Source organism: Musa acuminata, chromosome BXJ1-8, assembly GCF_036884655.1.
Source record: "Musa acuminata AAA Group cultivar baxijiao chromosome BXJ1-8, Cavendish_Baxijiao_AAA, whole genome shotgun sequence".
Classification (NCBI taxonomy): Eukaryota; Viridiplantae; Streptophyta; class Magnoliopsida; order Zingiberales; family Musaceae; genus Musa; species Musa acuminata.
In genome coordinates this window covers 37,971,949-37,992,443 of record NC_088334.1, presented here as the reverse complement: position 1 = coordinate 37,992,443, position 20,495 = coordinate 37,971,949, and the positions used below count along the sequence as shown (strand labels likewise).

General features: G+C 38.1%; 2 protein-coding genes across 2 annotated transcripts; both read right to left on the bottom strand.

Moving 5' to 3' along the window:
• Positions 1-5,023: 5,023 nt before the first annotated feature.
• On the bottom strand, positions 5,024-6,479 carry LOC135589085 (RING-H2 finger protein ATL3-like). The gene has a single exon (XM_065081392.1). It carries the CDS (start codon positions 6,016-6,018, stop codon positions 5,227-5,229), a length of 792 nt encoding a protein of 263 aa, XP_064937464.1. The 5' UTR covers positions 6,019-6,479; the 3' UTR covers positions 5,024-5,226.
• Positions 6,480-10,377: 3,898 nt separating this feature from the next.
• LOC135587785 (26S proteasome regulatory subunit 7A-like) lies at positions 10,378-16,923 on the bottom strand. Its single transcript, XM_065079540.1, has 10 exons — positions 16,764-16,923; positions 16,246-16,327; positions 14,842-14,933; positions 14,209-14,286; positions 14,048-14,109; positions 13,050-13,194; positions 12,618-12,836; positions 12,307-12,488; positions 10,962-11,137; positions 10,378-10,741 (listed from the first exon to the last, which is right to left on the bottom strand). Exons 1-10 carry the CDS (start codon positions 16,845-16,847, stop codon positions 10,584-10,586), a joined length of 1,278 nt encoding a protein of 425 aa, XP_064935612.1. The 5' UTR covers positions 16,848-16,923; the 3' UTR covers positions 10,378-10,583.
• Positions 16,924-20,495: the final 3,572 nt, after the last annotated feature.

Here is a 20,495-nt window from a genome sequence, read left to right as displayed (position 1 = left end):
GGTAACAATTTAAATAGATTCTGCGGAAGGAATGAGCAAGCAGCAACAGTAATCTGGGAGAAGGAGAAGGATATGAGGCACCTCTCAGGTAGGAACATATTCCGATTCCTAATCCAAGATAATAATTTGTTTTATTGGCTTCATACTTTGTGCCACATGAAAATTGAGAAAGCCATATGACGCTGATTCCTGTCCCTGATATAAACCCTGTATAATATCTCGAAGCTGTTGTGGGCTTGTCCATTGGCATCATAGAATTTACAGCTTCAGATGGGGGTTTCAGTGGCCATATGAATTCGGAATGATAATGTCAAGGGTTGGTACAGAATTAATATTGAATATATTAGCTGTTGGTGAACAAAGATGTCATCGCTGACGAGTCAGCATAGCTAGGTCCACGGGTCAATGTCGGGAGTTCTCTGTTGGCTGAGTTGGATACCCAGGTAACTCAGGCCTTCGCAACGGGGTGTTGGTCAGCGTTTTTTGGTTCGAGCACCGTCAGCGTCGAGCTGTGTCTCTCTATTCCCGAGATAACTGACAGCTCGACCTCCCTGGGTGGCGATTTCCTGGTCGAGGCGCTCGTGGCTCGGGGTGACTGTCTACCTGTAAAAAAGGCCTTCGTCGAGTGATTCTCGACTGTGGCCCCTCCAACGAGCAAATCAATTGTTTGTGGAATTGTTTTTCTCCCCCTGAGCCGGATGTCGGCCAGAAGTCTTTATACTATTGTCCAAGGGTCGATCGTATACGGGTTAACGTAGTGGACGTGTCAAACAGTGTCTTGGTATGGATTCTAACTTGTCGTGTCTTGGAGGCAGTGTCATCTCGGGAAATCCGAGACATGCCAAGCAACGACTTAGTACGGATTCTGACCTGACGTGTGACACTAGGTATGACTTGTCTTAGACCCAAAATAAGCCCTATCATTAACCTTCTAAAAGAAGGAAAAGTCCAGGAAGACACCCTTTCCAACTTGCAAATCGAGAAAGCTAGGATTCAAAAAAACTATTAATCCGAGATCCAAAGCAATTTGGAGAAGAACAGTGTAAGCAAAAAAACAAGACTCGAAAAGCACAAGTTGATTCATCGTAAAAAGTTGAAATGTGCCTATCGGTACTGAAAAAAAAAAAATTGCAAGCATTGCTTGAAGGGTTGTTTTTGTGTGATGGAAAATTACAGTGTCTATTAAAAATCTTGCCCATCCAATTCATCGAACAGTGAAAAACAAGTAGCAAAAGAACTATCTTGATGTAACCAAATGATTTAAGCTTGATAACTGTTGCATGAATTGGACGATCCGATGAAGTGGAACGAGCAACAACATGTTCGAGACAACTCGATCATATAACTGAACACTAGAGCAGAGAAGACATGATAAAAGCATGTTATAAGCAATATCTTTAGTAGGAGCACAAAGCTTCGGTGCAGCTATAACAAAGATGTGAACAATACGGTCACTGTCGATTAAGAAAGAAGTGATTGTTGGTGTGAGAAAAATCGATTGCTCGATTAATGACTATAGAAGTTAGGTTCATGCAACATCAGTCATTGTAGTGATGTATTTTATGATGGAAACCACCGAGGGCTTCCGGACAACATCAAAATGTGTATCCTCTGGTCAATGAGCTAATTATGATAGAACAGTCTGACATACGCCAGCAGGAATATTTCCAATCGCTTTCATCTATCCACATCAATAAAGTGACAAATGGGAGGGAAAAAGTCTCTTGCTTGCATAACATTCTTCCCTTCCCATCCGGTAGCCTCGTCCCACTCAAGCTACTTATCCAGTGAGGCCTGACCATAAGTAAGCAGCCTTTTGGTTAGTTTTCATTCTATCACCAAACAGCATCTCAATGTGTTTTGATAAGAGCCTAAAATTATATCATAATATATATATATATATATATATATATATATATATATATATATATATATATATATATATATATATATATATATATATATATATATATCACTTGAAGTGGATCGATCTCTTAGGATTTATCAAAAGACTAAATAAATTTTTATTACTTATCGAAAAAAAATAAATATATATCTATTTATAAAGTTTCACCTATAATATTTTATTACTTAGTGTTACTAATATCAATCAAAACTATAATATACTGATATTCTAAAATTCCTCCAACTTTCATAGTTTATGAGTTAAAGTAGCCAAATAATATATATACTATATGTATGATAGGTCCAACATCTTCATCAAAATTCATACCTTCATGATCGGAGTTCATATTGTTAGCTTCTGGTTTCTCCCCAATTGGTTCAATCATCATAAATTGCCCTTGTTTACATCGGTGCTCCTTACTCCACTTTTCGTCACAGTGTCAGCACAAACCCTTCACTGATTATTCCTTAAGTTCTTCTCGAGCTAGTCTTCGGGTGTCAGGGTTTCAGTTGGGAATAAATGGGGCGGGTGGCTTATTGATCATATATTTATTGGCACTTCTATTTTGATGAATTTTTCTACTGATTTTGTTCTAATGAAAACGTGCAAACAAGATTGCAGTTGCCATAATGTAGGGTTGGTGAGCTTTGACTTTATACCAAATATTTGGATTAAGTCCTTCAATAAATGTTCCTACTAGTTGTCGTTCGGATCAATCTCTGGCTTAATTTAACAATCATTCAAATATGTTCTAATATTCTAGTACTGTATAAATCTAACGAATTTTAGTGAGCTGCCCATCAACATTCTCATATTCAGATGGTCCAAAGCAAATGAGAAGTCCTCTCTTGAATTGCTCCCATGAGAGGACCCTAGGTTTCATACCAATCATACCATTGGATTGCATCTACATCTAGTTAGATTGAAGCTATTTTCACCTTGGATTCTTTTGGAGTTTTGTGAAAATGACAAAAAAAAAATTCTACCCTAGAGATCTAACTGGTCGGATCTCCATCTTCCTATCTTGAAAATTCTACCTTCATGTATGGATATCTTGTGTCATGTTCTTAGTTCCTTTTCTTTGTATCTCCATATTAGTTAAAGTAAGATTTGAGCTTTCATCTTATTGAAACTTATTAAAGCTCTTCAATAAATTCTTTTTAAATCATTAAGGGTTTCTTGCAACCGGTTTTCAATTCTGATTTTCAAAACTTCTAATTGAGCTTTCACTAAGTTATTGGTAGCCATTGTGTAAGACTACAGATCTGTAATCTCCAACTAATGTTAGGTCAAAGGCATCAGTACTGTACTATTCGGTGCAGCTATTGTGAAGTTTGGCCCAAAGCAACGTTGAGGACGTAAGGGAACACAAACCTATCAAGGAAATGGACGTTGAGGGAAACATAAAGGCTTGTTGTAGTCGCTGCAAGGAGGAAATGTTGCTACCCTGTTTCTATCACTACATGGGGTGGGGCTACGGGGGATTGATGGCGACGATGTCGGCGTGGGGAGTGATTGAGGGCAGCTATGTGTGTGGTTGTGGTTGCTGCGACCCAAGGGGAGCAATTGACGAGCGGTCGGGGTTGAGGTAGGGCAACGTAAAGGCTTATTACGATTACTACATGCGCGGCTGGAGGGTGGTTGCGGCAGAACGAGGGCGGTGGTCACCAGTCGGAAACAACGGCGGCAGTGGTCACTAGCCGAGAAGAAATAGCAAAAGGGGAGAAACAATGGTGAATGGCAATTGTGGCAGAAGATGCAGAGTTGCCCTATTTCGATCACCGCGAGGAGGGGAGGTTACTACCAAGATCGAGAGGCAATGGTGGTGAAGCAACGTCTACGATGGTCACTAGCTAGGAAGCAGTAGCAAAAGGGGAGGAAATAATGGTGATCGGCGGCAACGATAGAAGATGAAGAGTTGCCTTGCTTCGATCGCCACAAGGAGGGAGGTTGCTGCCGAGATCAAGAGGCAACAGTGGTGGCGTGGCTGGGAAGCAGCATCACTTAGGGCTGGGAGCAACCAAGGATCGCCGAGGCTAGGAGTGACGAGTGGGGTGGTTCGGTGGTTGGGAACAGCGACGGTGACACTTTCTCGCTTGAGCACGATGGGGTATGCATGGTTGGACGGCGATTGTGGTGCAACGATGGGGGGGGGGGGGGGGGGGGGGGGTCACTGGCATGGAAGTAGCGGCGACAGTTGTCGTTGGCCGGAAGCAGGGGCCCTTTCTTGCTCGAGAAAAATGTGGCTATTGGCTTCACCCTCTTCTCTTTTTTTTTCTTTTTTTTTTTATGATGATTATAGCATGGTAAAGTGTTGTGAAAAATTACAATGAGAACATCGAGAATCACTACTCTGATACCAAACGATAAGACCCCAGGATTTTATCATAGAAGAAAGGGGAGAAAATGAGATGATCACTTTGAGAGAATCGACCTCCTTGATCACTTCGAGGAAATCTTCCTCGAAGGGTTTGTCAAAAGACTAAATAATAATTCATTGCTGGTTAAAAAAAATGGATAAATCTCTATCTCTATTTATAGATTTCCACACAAAGTCCATTAGAACTTGGATTCTTAATAAATAAATAAATATCAAATAAATCTCTATCCGATTTTATTTATTTAAATATCAACTCAATAAAATATTTATTTAAAGCACAAAAAAATAAAGGGATGCTAATATGTTTTTACAGTCAGGCGCACGAAAGCAGATAGTCTGGCGCGTGCAATGCAATTTGGACTAGATCATCTACCCTAGTTCAAAATTGAACTCTTTCATCATTCCTGAGCCAGAAGTGAAGTGCAATTTGGACTCACCAGAAATCGGAACCTAAATGTTCATTTGGGTTTTCGCATAGATCACAATCTATACATGGCTTAGTTGAATGAACCATGAAATTACCAGTCATAAGAGAAAGAAAGCCAAAAAGAGACTAATGAAGTTTCTATAGATTTCATCAGCACTGTGGCCGAGAGGTCATTGGTAGTATCAAATGCATTCATTCTTGCATTGTACCCAATCGATCAATCAATCATTATTGAAGTATGAGCCTCTGATGGAGAACCCAAAGCTCAAATTTTTTGACATGGATGAATTAAAATTAAGAGAACAACAAATTCACACAGAAACTATATATATTATATATATATATGAAAGAATTGTCTGCTTCCAAGCTTCTAAAATACCCCCAAATGCCTTTCTTTACAATCAGCAAAACATATGCACATGCACTTGTTTTCATCCTTGTTATGGAATTCCTAATTGACATGACATAGATTGACTACTTACCACCTGTGCAAATCTAATGGAAATGTTGATGCTAAACCTTCGACAGACTCAGTGAAGCATACGTTCTGCAACACGCGGCAGCCATTCGTGAACTCGTCCCCGTAGAACATCCCTGCGATCTCGACGTTGGTGCTGTGGGCGATCTGGTCTCTTCCTCTGGGAGCCTTCTTACGGGCAATGGCGAATTCGGAGTTTGGAACCCGTCCACCGCTCTCCTCGGTATCTCGATCACCGATGCTTCCTCTGAAGAAGAAGAAGAAGAAGAAGAAGAAGAGCTCAAAGTGCTGGAGCTCGCGAGAGAACTTGGGCCATTAACCTGATCGTCCGAGGCACAAAGCAGCACATTCGCCGCAGAATCCGGCGATGATTCCGATGAGCGAGCGTCGCGATCGGCAACCTCGGGATCCACCGAGCTGCGGCAGAGCGGACAGGTGGAGTGGGATAGGAACCACATGTCGATGCACTCGACATGGAAGGCGTGGCCGCACTTGGGCAGCAGCCGCGCGGCGTCGCCTTCCGACAGCTCGCAGAGGCAGACCGCGCACTCGGCGCCATCCTTCAAGCCCCCGAAGCGGATCAGCACCGAAGGGAGCGCGGCGACGGCGGGAACTTCGAGGCCGCGCAGCCGCGGGGCGGAGGCCAAGGAGGCAGGGGCGCCGCGGGAGACCGGGATGGCGCCCCAGCAGTGCTTGGCGCGGAGGTACATGAAGAAGGCGAGGACAAAGAGCAGTAAAAAGGCGATGACCGCGGCGACCATGATCCCGGTGGCCGTCGTCAGGGACAACCGGCCGACGCCGCCCATCGACTGCACTGTTCCGGACATAAGTCTGGGATTCTCCTCCTCGATGTGTTTTATGAGCTCAGCAGTGGAAGAAATGGCAGGTGAAGTGTTCTGAGAATTGCGTGTGTATATGTAGCGCGCCGCATGAGAGAGGACGGAGAAATGGAGTTTGGGCCATAAAGCTTTTTCTTTGATGGTGATTTTTTTTCCCCATATTTTAATTTTAATTTTAATTTTTTTAAAGGCGATTTCTCCAAAAATTGTCCCTTTTTGTTTTTGTTTTTGTTTTTGTTTTTTGTTTTTTTCTTGAATGGGATCTGTATTTGGAATACCGGAATAGTATTTTTTTTTTCTACCAATTATAATATTTTGGCCGCCATAATAAAAAATATTATAAAGTTCATTTGAAAAATACAAGAAATGGATGCAAATGGGATCCTAAAATTAAATGATGCACAGCAAATATAGATTGTTGCTTGGTAAAGTTTCTTTTGAATCATGTTTAGCTTGGATGCTATATTGTGTAAATCCTTATATTATTTTTGGATAGCATTAGCATTTCAGTATTTAAGAGATGTTAATGAAATTTTTTGAAGTTTCACAAAGCACTTTATGACTTTCTTTTAAATCACAAAATTATCACTATATATAATAGAACTCTAATCCTCATTTAATGTAATGGCATGATTTAGTGAGAAATATATTTTATTTTTTAATATTATTTTATGTTCATTTATTGTAAAATTATGTGCATTCATTTTATTTTTTTTTTATATTATTTACTTATTAATTTATATATATATATATAATATTAAAATATATTTGTATGGTTAAATTTATCACATAATATTCAACGAATTTTTTAAATATAATTTTACCGAGCAATGTTTATATAAATGTATATTTAAAATATAATTTCATCTATTGTATCAAACAATCAAAGATGCAATATAATATCACTTATAGTATTTTTAAAAAAAATATTTTTATATTATTTTCAACACCTTAATAAAAACACTATAATATTATTGAAAAACATTATTAATGAACTAAATAGAATCTAAACAAACTAGAAATCACTTGATATGTTATATTAGGATTCAAATATATATATTTATAACACCCAAATATAAATAAATAAAAAAACATTGATTTATTATAATGCTTTGAGCTACCACAACAAAAAACACTATAAAGTCAACGTAAAAACATTAGATATGATCTAAATAGACTCCCAACATCAACCAAACTAATTACAACCCTAAAAATATGATATTGTAGTAGTCATTATTGATGTCACCTATAACATTTTCAGAACCTTAATAAAATACTCTAACATTATTGTAAAACACTATAACGGTCCAAAGCTGATGAAAAAAATTTGATAACTGAGATATTTTAGGTATTATTCGAATTATAATGGTTATTTTGGAAAAACAAAAATAGGGGATGAATTTTAATAAAAGAGAATCCCATCCTTTTATTTAAAAAAAATCAAAAATACTATTTGGGTTAAACAAGTATAATAATATTATTATTTTTTAAATAAATTTTTAAATATAATTACAGTATTTCTTACTGTGCTTTTTCTTACAAAGTCATCACATTCTTCTTTATTATCATTGATTCACAATAAATGAATATAAATATTTTAAATTTTTCAAAGATATTTAAATTAAATTTAAAACAAAGTAGAAAATTTTATATTTTTATCATACTTTATTTTGAATATGTGAGTTCCTTCATAATTTTCATTCAGAACATTCATATTCTCATATTAGACATTTTATAGTGCCTCAAAACATATGGTAAAATTGATATTTATGATTACTGAAAATTTTAATTAATTAAAACTGAGTTATATGTTTTTTCCATTAGAGTTACCACACTGTTCTGATTAGGTGAAAAAATTCCTTTTATTAAATTATTTTTAAATGATTAATAATACATATCATAAGATTTTTCAAAAAATTCTAGTCCTAAATTTAAGGTTGCATAAAAAAAAAGGACTTGTCATCCTCTAATTTCAAATATATCAAAAATATTCATAGTTAAAAGCTCTAAATTAAAAAAATATATATTTTATGAAACCTCAAATATATAATAAGGTTAGTATTTTTAATAATTTGTGATGCTTTTATCTTAGTAACAAAAACATACTATAGCTATATATAAGAACATTGTAACCTATTATCTTTAAAACCGAATTAGGTTTATTAGTGCGTTCTAAGTGGATCAAACTATTGATAGTCGATGAGGATATTTGATAAACGAATATTGGCGTTATCAGTGGGAATAATTAGGTTGGATTACATCGATATGTTTATAACACGGGTTTTGTTTTAGTAATGAAATTAATTCTTTAATTATATTAGCATATGAAGATGATAGACAATTAATATGGATTTGAATCAAATTAGGCACAGATATAATTGCTATCTCGACTATGATTAGATGGAATAACATGAATAAAGTGAGATACATCAGAGATTCTAATGGTACATGAAAAAAGAAAAAAGGCCTACTTTTACACAAATAATAGATGCTGCTAGAAATCAAATTTGAATTGTCGAAAGATTGGGGTCAACTTTCTTAATGAAATGCGCCACAAATAATAAGCAAAACAATATATATATATATATATATATATATATATATATATATATATATATTTCCAATCATATGAAGATTCCCGTATAATAATGGTCGAATGTCAAAGACACATGGAATCGGATGATTATTAAAAGTATATATTCTTTTATTATTTTAATGATGATGTGGTAGCCACGTCAGCTTTGCTGATGTGGTAGTCGAGCTGATCGAACTTTGATAAAATATATGGAGGTGATATCTTAAGTAGTTTTTTAATCCATTCGTCAGGATTTTATTGGTTGATAGGTCTTTTTTTTCCATTATATAATCTGTAATTTGTTGAAGAAAGAATACTAAAATATCCTTTTTATTATTTCAAATGTGTTGAAATTGAAATAAGTAGTTTATATATTAAATTTAGATGTATGCAAGTACTATCCTAAGCGTATTCCTTCGTATTCATTCAAACAAGATGATTATTAGCACCATAATGAATAATCCAATACCAATAGAGAAATATAAATAGAAAAGAAACAAAAGAAATAAAGAGAAACTTCTCTCCTTTCTTTCGTCCTTTTTTTTCAGAATTTTTTTATCAATATTTTAGATTTTTCAATGTAAATATTGGCTACAAAAGAATTAAAAAATCTATTTTTCCTTTCTTAGAATTTTATCCAAATTTTTTGAATTATTATATTACAAATAATGAGTAACTTAAAGAATTATTCACATTTACCTACCGTCGCTTCTACCCTCCACTTCTATTGGTTCTGGCGACATCGTCCCATGGCTAGCTCCTACTAGATCCATCGTCACCTCCACGTGTGCACGAGCAATACTTGGGTGGTGCAAGGTGAAGGCAACGACGACGGGTTGGACAAGACTAAGAAAAAATTGATTATTTATAAAAAAAAAATATTTGATAAAATTTTTTTAAAGTTGAAGTACTTTGCAGAAAATTTTTAAATTTTTAAATTTATTTCTGAAAATTTGCCATCAAAAAAGCTAATGGAGAGAAAGAGATTCGCTCGAAGTGCTCTTGTTAGGTTTCCCTTATTCTTTTATTTCATATAATGTGGCAGGTAATGAGAGAGAGAGAGAGAGAGAGAGTGCTGTCGTTGGTGGGTGGTGGTGGTGGTATTTCTTCCGTAGTGGGTTGGGTTGTCCAAAGAAGGAACAACTGCGACCTATCTGACATCAGCAAAGTTTCGGTGCATGGTGATGAAGAAGCCTCAGGAATGCACGACAAGATTGGTTACATGAGCCTCAACCTTTTTGTAGTGTCACCATCTCCATCGACCAAGCGCTTAGGTACGAAACGAAAGAAAAGGCTCCAAATCTCTCACTCGGATTATTATTATCAGTCGATTCATGACATAATGAACAATCAGTCACACATCCGATTCACTCGAACTATTATAATTCATGGCATAACGATTACCAATCAAACCAAAAGACGCAGATGACGACGTTCGGCGCCATGATTGGTCGGTCTTCTGTTGAGGATAGGATTAAGCCAATGGTTTGGTTTCCCAAGAACTAGTTGAGATGATCGGAGATGAGCTTTGGTGTTGGAGAAGGTTTGGAACCTCCAACATCGGCAAAGACAATGAGACTCGATGAGGTGGAATACGATGTCTGTCCACATCACCAAGTGCAAAGATACGTGCAGTCCCATTCCTATCGTGCACTATAAAAGCAGCTTGCTTTCATATGATAACAACAAGAGCTCAATTAGCAACAACACGAGCATTCTTGCAGTGTGAATAATTCTTCTAGCAGACGCAGGAGCAGCATCAGTAGCACAACTAAACACAATAGAACCTTTTTGAGTCAAGAGATGCATGAAAGAGTAAGCTCAACAAATAGAGGGTGGTGCATGCAGCTCATGCTTAGTGATGGAATTGCAAACTGAATTATCATGAAATCTTAGTGATGGGAGAGAAGTGCGTGAATAAAATTTTATGGCGTGTATCTCCACCTTGTGTTTTCATGAAAGATCACATGAAAATGCCTTAGTTGTAGACCATGTATTTTGGAGTTGCACTAAACTTTTGGTAGCCTTTGATGACCTTGTTCACAGCATCAAGGAAGTCCTTCTCCGTGACCGTCTTCCTTCGTGCTCGGATAGCAAACATCCCAGCTTCGGTGCAAACGCTTCTTATATCAGCCCCTAGAGAAATAAACCACATCAACAAACATGCTCCATAAATTTATGACCTATTGAAGTCAAAGCAATGGACATGACATCGTCATTGGAACAGAATTTGCAGCCTCTTAACTGTACATTATAAACCCCTACTAGGACCATTAGCACCAAAACTTTGAAATGTAAAGCTGCACAAAGGTATGATAGATCTCTTGTAACCTAATTAGTAGTGACTAGTTCATACCAGTGGAGTTGGGGCACAGACGAGCAAGGAGCTCAAAGCGAATATCCCTCTCACAATTCATTGTCCTGGTGTGGATCTTAAATATCTGGGTTCGACCCTCCAAATCAGGCAGACCAAACTCAACTTTGCGGTCCAACCGTCCAGGTCGCAGTAGAGCTGGGTCCAAAGTATCAGGTCTGAAAGTTTTTTTTACAGTAGAAATGTATAATGTTGGAGTTAGCTTTCATTTGTGAATTGCAAAGCAAATATAAGGATGCAATTTTTACATTTCAAGTAAGTTTTAACACTACAAATGAAATGTCAATAATACCATATGCTTACAATAAAAAAAAAAAGAAGCTGATTTCAAGTAAGTTCTCCAACATAGTCAGCAGTGTAACCAAATCTAAACTGATTCCTGCCTACATGTTTTTAGAGACATGCATATGAACTACCTTGTGTGCTTCTAGATTATTGATCATGTTAACACATGTTTGAAGTCATTAAAGCCGGTTAATCTGCATCTAGCCAATGATATTTCATATTTTTTTTGTCTCTAAGCCCTTAGGAGTTGCAGATCAAATTCAAAGATGTGATATTCAATTGGAACCAACAGTAATATACTACCTTCGCTATTCTTTTTTCTAAAACAAATCAATTTAAACTTATGTCTAGAAGATCAAATAGAAATTTATTTATTGAAATTCAATTAAAGATAAATATAAAGAAAAAAATTACACTTTTTTTTTTTGCAAGGTAAAAGCATGATAAAGTGGCTAGAAACACTAAAAAAAATCTATTAGTCATATTAAGGTGATAACAGATATGTATTATGGAGTTGGTACTAGTGAGTATATATTATAGGGCTTGCATTAAGAACTAACTTTAAAAAAGGTTGTACCCCAATGCACAAGGCTCCCGCAATGCGAGGTCTAGGGAGGGTCAATGTAGATAGCCTTTACCTTTGAATATTTAAAGAAGTTGTTTCCATGACTCAAACCATGGTCTCCCAGGTCTCGCAAAAGAGCAACCTTACCATTGTGGCCCGTCCTCAAAATATAGAGATGTATTTGCTAGGAGTCGAACCTTTAAATTTAATGATATTTAGAGACAAGCAACAAACATAAGCTGTGCAGAAAAGAAAGTGAAGAATACCAACAAACATCAATCAAAGAAGCAATATCTCTTTAGTGATGTTTAGGTAGTTTTAATACTGATTATACAGTCATATGTTAATAATATGTATATCAGTGAGTTCAATAAGCATGCGTAGAAAGCTTGTTCTGTTTAAAAATTTTATTCTTCAATATCTCCAGATAAGTGTACACAAGCAAAAACCATGCAGAAAGAAAGTAGAATAACAAACCTGTTTGTGGCCATTAGAACTTTAATGTTTCCTCTTGCATCGAAGCCATCAAGCTGATTAACAATTTCAAGCATGGTACGCTGAACTTCGTTGTCACCACCAACACCATCATCAAACCGAGCTCCACCAATTGCATCTACTTCATCAAAGAACACTATACAGGCCTTCTTTGAGCGAGCCATCTATGACAACAAACAATTTGATTAAATTTGGTACTAAAAAATTAAAAAGAAAAAAGAGAGAGAACAAAATTCTGGTTGTGATCACTCTCAAAATAAAAGAAGAGCATGATATGTCTGGAGTTTAAAAACCTGAAATAGTTCGCGAACCATCCTAGCTCCCTCTCCAACATATTTTTGAACAAGCTCACTTCCAATGACACGAATAAAGCATGCATCTGTTCTATTTGCTACTGCTCTAGCTAGTAGTGTTTTACCAGTTCCTGGAGGACCATAACAGAGAACCCCTTTTGGAGGATCAATACCTAGTTTAACAAATTTCTCTGGATGAAGCATAGGAAGTTCCACGACCTGAAACATAATATGAAAAAAAAAATGTTAGTATTTATTCATTGTGAAAAGAAAATATGTTCTCGTGGCTTCAACTACTCCACTCAGAAGTATATTACATATTTACAATGCTTGCCATTGTCTGGAAATTAACTTGTGCACTATGAATGAATTATTAAACTAACAATCCCAAACAAAAGTACTTCAAAAGCAAATTAGCAGCTTTGGCCATACTTCGCGCATCTTCTCAATCTGCTCTTTGCATCCACCAACATCATTGTATGTGACATCAGGCTTCTCTTCCACTGTCATCATTGTAACACTTGGATCAATCTTTGGTGGTAACGGTATCTGGATTTGATACTTGTTCCTATCAACTCTGCACCAAGAAATAGGCTTGGCATGAAAATATAATTTCAAATATAATAGGAAAATTACAGTAAACAAGGCAATTGAAGCCCTGTTGCAAGAACCACCATCACAATATAGCTGTATTAATTAATATATCCAAGTACTACTTACCATTTTCTAAATGCATAATGATATGATATACTGGCTTAGAAGGCATACAAAAAAATATGGTAAATGTATGAAAACATAGTACATATCCTCAGATATTTTTTTAAATCTTATTCAGTGTCTAGGAGTTGGTATAAGTGGCAAATACCTTGAACCATTCGTTCCACTACGGGATCAGCCATGGCACTATGATAAGGTTGCTCCTATAATTATTGGGTGTCAAGAGTTCAAATCACATAATCAACCTCTCTGGTTGCAGAAAAGGCAATGTATATGCACCGTATTGGTGGAAGTCTTGTGTATTGAGTCTTTCTTTTTACTTGTAATTCTTGAATAGCTATGTCTATCAACTACTTGTAGAAAAATAAACAAAATAATATTTTATACAAACGTTTATTTCTACAATATCCTTGCATATTCAATAAACTAAATAACCATTTTTCTTAGGGTCATTTTATCCTCCTAATTGGCACTTCTGGAACAATAAAAACTCTTAGCAATAAATAGCCAAACATTTTGGGAAATTGCATGCACCAAACAAGAATCTGATATTTCATTTCCTTGTTATGACTTAACAATTAAATACCTAATCTGACAGCCAGCTGATGACACAAGATTTGTATGATCTTACTTGAAAATTTTGATAAGTTGCTTTTGCACTTCAAATCTTTAACTGCACAAGTGTAATATGCACTAAGTAAACAATTTCTTACCCAACACGCATCCCTTCTTCAATGTCAGTTGGCGAGACCTTGTCACCCAATCCCACCACAAACTGCACATAAAAATGAAATTATGTGAAACATTCCAAAGATATATCAAGGTAAATATTTGTATCTGACAAGAATGAGAATTATCCAAATCAGGAAAATACCTTGGCTATCTGCTTAACATTTATCACATATTTAGTGTCCTCTGTGTTTGGGCTAATAATCTTGGTACACCTTGCAACCTTCCAAAGAAGCATGTAATTACTTTAGGAACACCATAAGCTAGGGAAAACATAATACAAAACTCAGACAATATAACAGTATTTAGAAGTGTTTTCCCCCATCTTTTGTAGCTCAAACATTTTGTTTTTCATTTTGCAAGCTTATGTGGCTTTTGGTGGCAGGAAGCCGATGAGAAGGTTAGTAAATAATCCACTAGCATGTACCAGAAGTTCTGGAATGCAGCAAAGAAGTTTGCTGGTTGCTGCTGCATGTTTTAATCTGGATTTCAGAAGCAAAGTATGTCAGGATTGGTATTTTGGTGTGTGCTTTTATCCCACTTAAACCATGCATCTGGTAGCCAAATGCTAACTGACCCAAGTCCTTTTGGGCAAGATCCAGATTGTGGAAGGACCTTCCAAAGCTCGCTAATGATTAAACATGGCATCTTGATAGAATTTTCAGGGTTACCGATGCACCATCTTGGTTATTGTGATTGCAAGCTTGTCCTATGGGTGCTTGTGCATGTGTGTATATGTCGCATGCAAAGAGGGGGCTGGAAATTTGACCAAATGTACCTGAAGAGGTTGCTCCTCTTGCATCATTTGCTTGTCAGAGACTAAATCCCACTGGCTTGGTGCAGCCAAACCAGTATCAGACTCCTTGATTCCTGGTATTTAAGTCAGAAAAAAATAACAAGCAATGAAATAATCAGGTCCTCCTGCACTTACAGAGACAGCTGCACAAAAGCTTCTTTTATATAAAAAAATTTCATATTTGAACTAATTTGAACCAACACAAACAACACATGCGAAATTGAATTTTACTTGTATCAAAGTGATAATTGTGAAATTATGCTAGGAAAAAGCTAAACCATGCCAAAGAACATGTTCAACGAGCCTAGATTGTCACAAAAAATACAAACAATCTACACTAAATAGTGGAGGAATACCAAGAAAAAAGTCAACAGGAAAAATTCACAGTGACAAGTCACTGATAAGCTTACCATCATAGATTATTGTGCCGATTGATTCCAATACGATACACATATTTGTATCCTTGTCAACCAAGGCCAACACAAATTTGGCCGATTTCTTAATATTATTGCCAGAAGCGACGGAATCAACTAAAATTGATTAAATTTGGCCAAAGATATCAGATTTTGACCAATTCTATTTCTCTGGTAAATAGAAAAAAGAAAAAAAGATGGAGCAAAAGCAGCGGAAGGAGGCCAATGACTGATATGTGGCCTGCATAGGAGAGGCAGAAGTAGAACAGTAAACACAAGGAGGGTGTAGGAAATGACCACAATCATCACATTTTTGGTTTGCCACACCTTCAAAATGTTTGTCACGCCATTATACACACAAACAAAAGGATGAAATCCGGTCAGGGTTTAGACTACAGATGATTTGGATGCTTAGATTGAGACTTGATGCACCAAGGACTCAAGTAATCAGAGCAACTACAGTGTGTGAATACACCATATAGGAGACCAGATATTGCTTGACCGTGATAATTGTAATAAAACCTTTCAAATCCAATCAACTCCCACATTGAACTTTGACTAGGCTGAAAAGATATTATTAATGCTTGGCCAAGAAGTTCAATTGTACACACATTTCATTTCCTTTATGTTATAGTCGCAACCTGGACTATCCATGATTTTAAGTGTCAGCTTACTTTACGGACATAAGAACACCTAAGCAAAAACCTCACCAAAAGACATCTTGAAATATTAATCCAAAACAATCATTTTTAACTTTCGACCTAAAACATGATATTAATAATATTGTGCAAATAAAAATATATAAAATTCCAGGTTTATTGATCAAGCAAAGTCCATATGCAGATTTCCGTTTGAATATACCATCATCTTTTATGATGTTCTCCTCAACAAAAAAACCAAGACCAGAAAGCACAATTAGGAAGGTGACCATCACAAGAACCCGGAGACTTAAATATTCTTTTAGAACTCATACCACATAGATCATTGACCTTCTTGGCTAATTCCTTGATTTCCTTCTCAGCCTTCTTAATGCTTGTTGAGTAAGGTCCCAAACCCTGCCATCAAGTATTCAGAATGCATAATATTGCCAAAACAACAACCACCATAATGGAATTTGGCGATCTAAAAGAAAGAGTAACTACAGTTGTCATAGGAACCATGAAACGAAGTTGCAAAATAGAAAAAACAAATTCAAAGTTAAATGGTTAAAAAGAAAACAGACAGCAACTTCTAGGGCAGACAGCAAGAAATGTAAGCATAACGAAACCCTAAATCCCTAAATTTACGATTATCGAAGAACATGGCCTACTAATTTTGACTATTTGACAAATATCCCGATCTTCGATTTAATTTTTGGCTCGCTAAGGAAAAACGAGAGGAAATTAGGGCATAGAAAAGCAGCTAAAATGAAAACGAAAGACGGGTAACTCGAGAAAAGAAGAGCCATCCATGGATGAGGTGAGAAAGGGAAGGGGGAATAAAGAACAATACGTATGTCTTGAGGAGGGCGATGTCGTCCTCGTCGAGAGGGCGAGGGTTCTTCTCGTTCATCCCGTCCTCAGGTTCCGGAGCCATGGCGATCGCCTCTCTCTCTCTCACGCGCTTTCTTCCCCTAACTCGACTCCTAAGTAAGCGATCGCCCTGATCAAAAAGATAAATATACTTTAAACAGCCTCCCCGATAGCTCACCTGCCTCGTGAATTGGGAAGTCTTGTGGTGGCCCACATATGTCTAAATGCAACGCTCTCGCGGATTTTTGCTCTATAAAAAAAAATCAAATTATACCCGGAGACATTACCTTCCTTTAGAATGGAGAAATGTGTGGTGGCCCACTGGGGCTGAGACATACTCGGTCGGTGACCAAACGATCTCGGGACGGGTAGGAGAGAGGTCCACGTGCCGGCTGTGGCACGAGGATCGAGTTGAATGGTATAGACAGAAACACTTAGAGCTAATTAACTGAAATAAAAATTAATGAACGTTAAGAAATCATGAGACATCTTATATTGTAATGGTTCTCATTCTCCTCAATAATGCACGATTGCCTTCTCCATGCGGAAATCGACGATCCAAACGGACTCAATCTTGCGAATAGAGAATAATTATCACACACACAAAATTTTTATATTATCTTACTAATTAGTCATCGATGTGACGTTGGCACAGTGAAAAATGTCACGAGTAAAATTTGTTAGGCGCTTTTGTTGCAGTTGTAAAGAGTAAGAATCATTTGCATTCAATCACTTTTGATCCAAACGTGTGATAATTATTCCCTAGTCGCAAGATTTAAAGCAAATCATTCTTTGATTGGCATGGAATCCATACTCGCTGCTTACTCGAATCTGAATTAACAAACGTTAGAATATATTTATACGGTATATTGACATATGTAATTTTAGTTAAAATAATTTTAGTTAAAATAATTTTAGTTAAAATAATTTACACTAAATCATTAATATAATGACATATGTAATTTTAGTTAAAATAATTTTGAGACATCCATTAATGATAGGAGGAGATATTATCATGGAAGCGACCACCAGTAGTAGCACCAAGTCGTTGTTGCCTAGCAAGGTGTTAACCGCACGCAACCTCTCATGTGCTGTCGATGAGCTTAAGAGCTTTCGGTCCTAACTTACGTGGACATACTATCAAGGACTTAGCTGGTTTTGCCTAAGTCGTGCGGCACCCTTGTGTGTCCGTCTGTAAAAGTCAGCCTCCCTGAAGCCTCCCATTGTCCCTTAGGACCACCAAAAGAGAGAACGGGTTAGAGAGAACGCCTCAATCGGGATCCACAAGCAAATATCTCCGAAAAACAATTCATAGATAATGCAAATTACAAACAGACTTTACAAGCTCTGAACAGTGGCACAACAAAGGGTAAAATGGTCCATTATAGACCGAAGATCTCTCGCACGTGTCCACATGACACAACCTTTATTTACAAGCCTAAATAGGCCACCAACCCAACTAAAATGGGATTATTAAGCCTTTGGCCGCCCCTCTACATGCTGTACAAGGCATGAACATGCCAAAAGACATGGACATACATAAGCATTACATTAAATATCTTGTTTAGAAGTTTGTCCGTGACATTCTTCCCCACTTATTCCTTCGACGTCCTCGTTGAAGCCTTTGTTGACACTGCAACTCCTCGCCTTTGCTGAGTCTTCAATCTTCTGCTCCAGCTACAATGCGCCTCTTGGCTCCTAGCTGCTCTCCGTTATTGTTTTTGAGTAGTCGAACCTTTGATCCGCCATGTTGCTTCAACTCACCAATGACTCTGACTCTGGTGTGGGGTTGGCTGAGTTGTGTTGATCATTGTTGATTCCTGCGGATCCCCCAAATGAAGGAAAAGACCATCCTTACTGCGCCAGTCTCTCAAATTTCTCATGCTGTTTGAACTGGGTGGATGCTTGTTGGAGCTTTAACGAGCATCGTCTCACAAACTTTTGAAGTTTTGGGTCCTTCCTCCACAAAATTTGCTCATTGACTCTTCTTTCACTTAGTTGTCACATCCAAGTAGGTTCGCATCACTTCCGCTTTCGATTGGCATTTCGTTGGGAAATGAAGCGGACAATCTACTCTCAGTAGCACTGATCACCGTTGGTGAGGATTTGACAACTATTGTCTTCCATTATCTTCAAAGGGTCTTTGAACTTGTGAAGAGCTCCTCTACTGGATAGATAAGAGAATTGGGATACTCGGTTTCGCCCATTCTCTTAAGAGTTGAGAAGGCAAAGGTTACTTGACTTCGCCCGCCTCCCCGAGGTTGTACTCCATGCATCGAGATGGTTACTGGACTTTGCCTGCTCTTTGCTCACACTTCTGAAGCACTTTAAGTGTTTGCACTCCTTGCGTTGAGTTAGTTACTGTGATTCACCTTCTCAATGCCATCGAACTTCTAGAATGCAGGAAGTTTTCACCCCAACTTGGAGTAATTCTCTCATAGGTTTGGTCGCCTCTGGGATTGTACCGTCTTCTCTATCAACCCTACCGCCTACTCCACTGAGTAGTAAAGGTACAACACCACGTACTGCCTGCTTCGTTCCTTGGTTATGCACTCTTGCATGACCCGAAGTCCTTCACTTTCGGCCATCTTGATGAGAAGCTCATTGACACCGGTCTTACGAAGTTCCTCGGCCTCTACCCTTCAGCCTTGTCTTGGTACTTGGAGATTGCCTCTGCATGCTCCACCTCCTCGGCCCCTTTCACGACCAAGCGCTCTCCCTCCATGAGAGCAAGGGATCAATGACTTTCACGGAAGTCCCGCCTCTGCGGTACCATGGTGCTGCCATGCCCATGGCCCTACTATCCGTCGCCTTATATCTGCATCCCTTTTCTTCACGATCAGTAGATATGTCTCTGTGGCACTCCTCTGAGTCCATCTTCATTCTAACTGATGCTTGATTTTGGGTAGCTAAGTCCCTCTGGACTCGTCGTCGCTTCCTCGCCCCTTTCAACCCCCTGCTTCAACACCTCTGTGTTCTCCAAGCAGTCCGTTTGGTCGATGGAAAGATAGACTGCAACTCCCATACATGGCCTCTGCCATCACGTTGTAGGGTATGCACCGATTCTGTTCTCCTTAGCTTCCTTAGTAGCAACGTTCGCTTACTCGATCTTGTCCTCTGACTTGCCGAGCTCCCTTAAGCGAATATGAGCTCTGGAGTAGTCCAACTCTCCAACTGCTTCGATCATACCTCTGCATGATCAAGTCCCTCCCATGGAACTCACTGGTACTTGCATCCGAACTTTTCCCTTGGTGGAACCCAGCCCCCATATGCTGATGACAAAGGTTTTCATCCGATGCAAAATTCGATGCACGCACGAAAGACCCGCCTCTACGGTACCATGGCCTTCACTCCTTGAATCCATAGCCCTTCTTGTCGTCATGTTGTTCACCGAAGTGGAGCTTCCAGTAGCTCTCGATCATACCTCCATATGATATAGTCCCTTACGGGGCTAGGTTGTGTGTATCGCATTGCCATCAAACTGTTCCACCACGATCCGCTGCACCATGTCGCCTCCTGGTGACATCTCCATTGCATTCTGATCCTTGTAGAATAAACTCGAATTGTGAACCCTCCATGTGTGGCCTCTGCCAATACATCGCAGGGTCTCTTCCACCTTCGATTTTGTTCACTCCTTTAGCAATCGACCTTCATCCACCCACTCTTGGGTCACACCTAGATGAATCACCGCTCTAGGATAGTCCGTCGCCTA

Excerpts from the sequence above, each read along its gene's own strand:
- LOC135589085 (XM_065081392.1), bottom strand. The coding sequence starts at position 6,018 with ATGTCCGGAACAGTGCAGTCGATGGGCGGCGTCGGCCGGTTGTCCCTG.
- LOC135587785 (XM_065079540.1), bottom strand. The coding sequence starts at position 16,847 with ATGGCTCCGGAACCTGAGGACGGGATGAACGAGAAGAACCCTCGCCCT. Across the intron at positions 16,328-16,763 it reads TCGCCCTCCTCAAGACATAC|GGTTTGGGACCTTACTCAAC; the intron begins GTATTGTTCTTT and ends ACTTGATGGCAG. Across the intron at positions 12,837-13,049 it reads AGATTGAGAAGATGCGCGAA|GTCGTGGAACTTCCTATGCT; the intron begins GTATGGCCAAAG and ends ATTATGTTTCAG.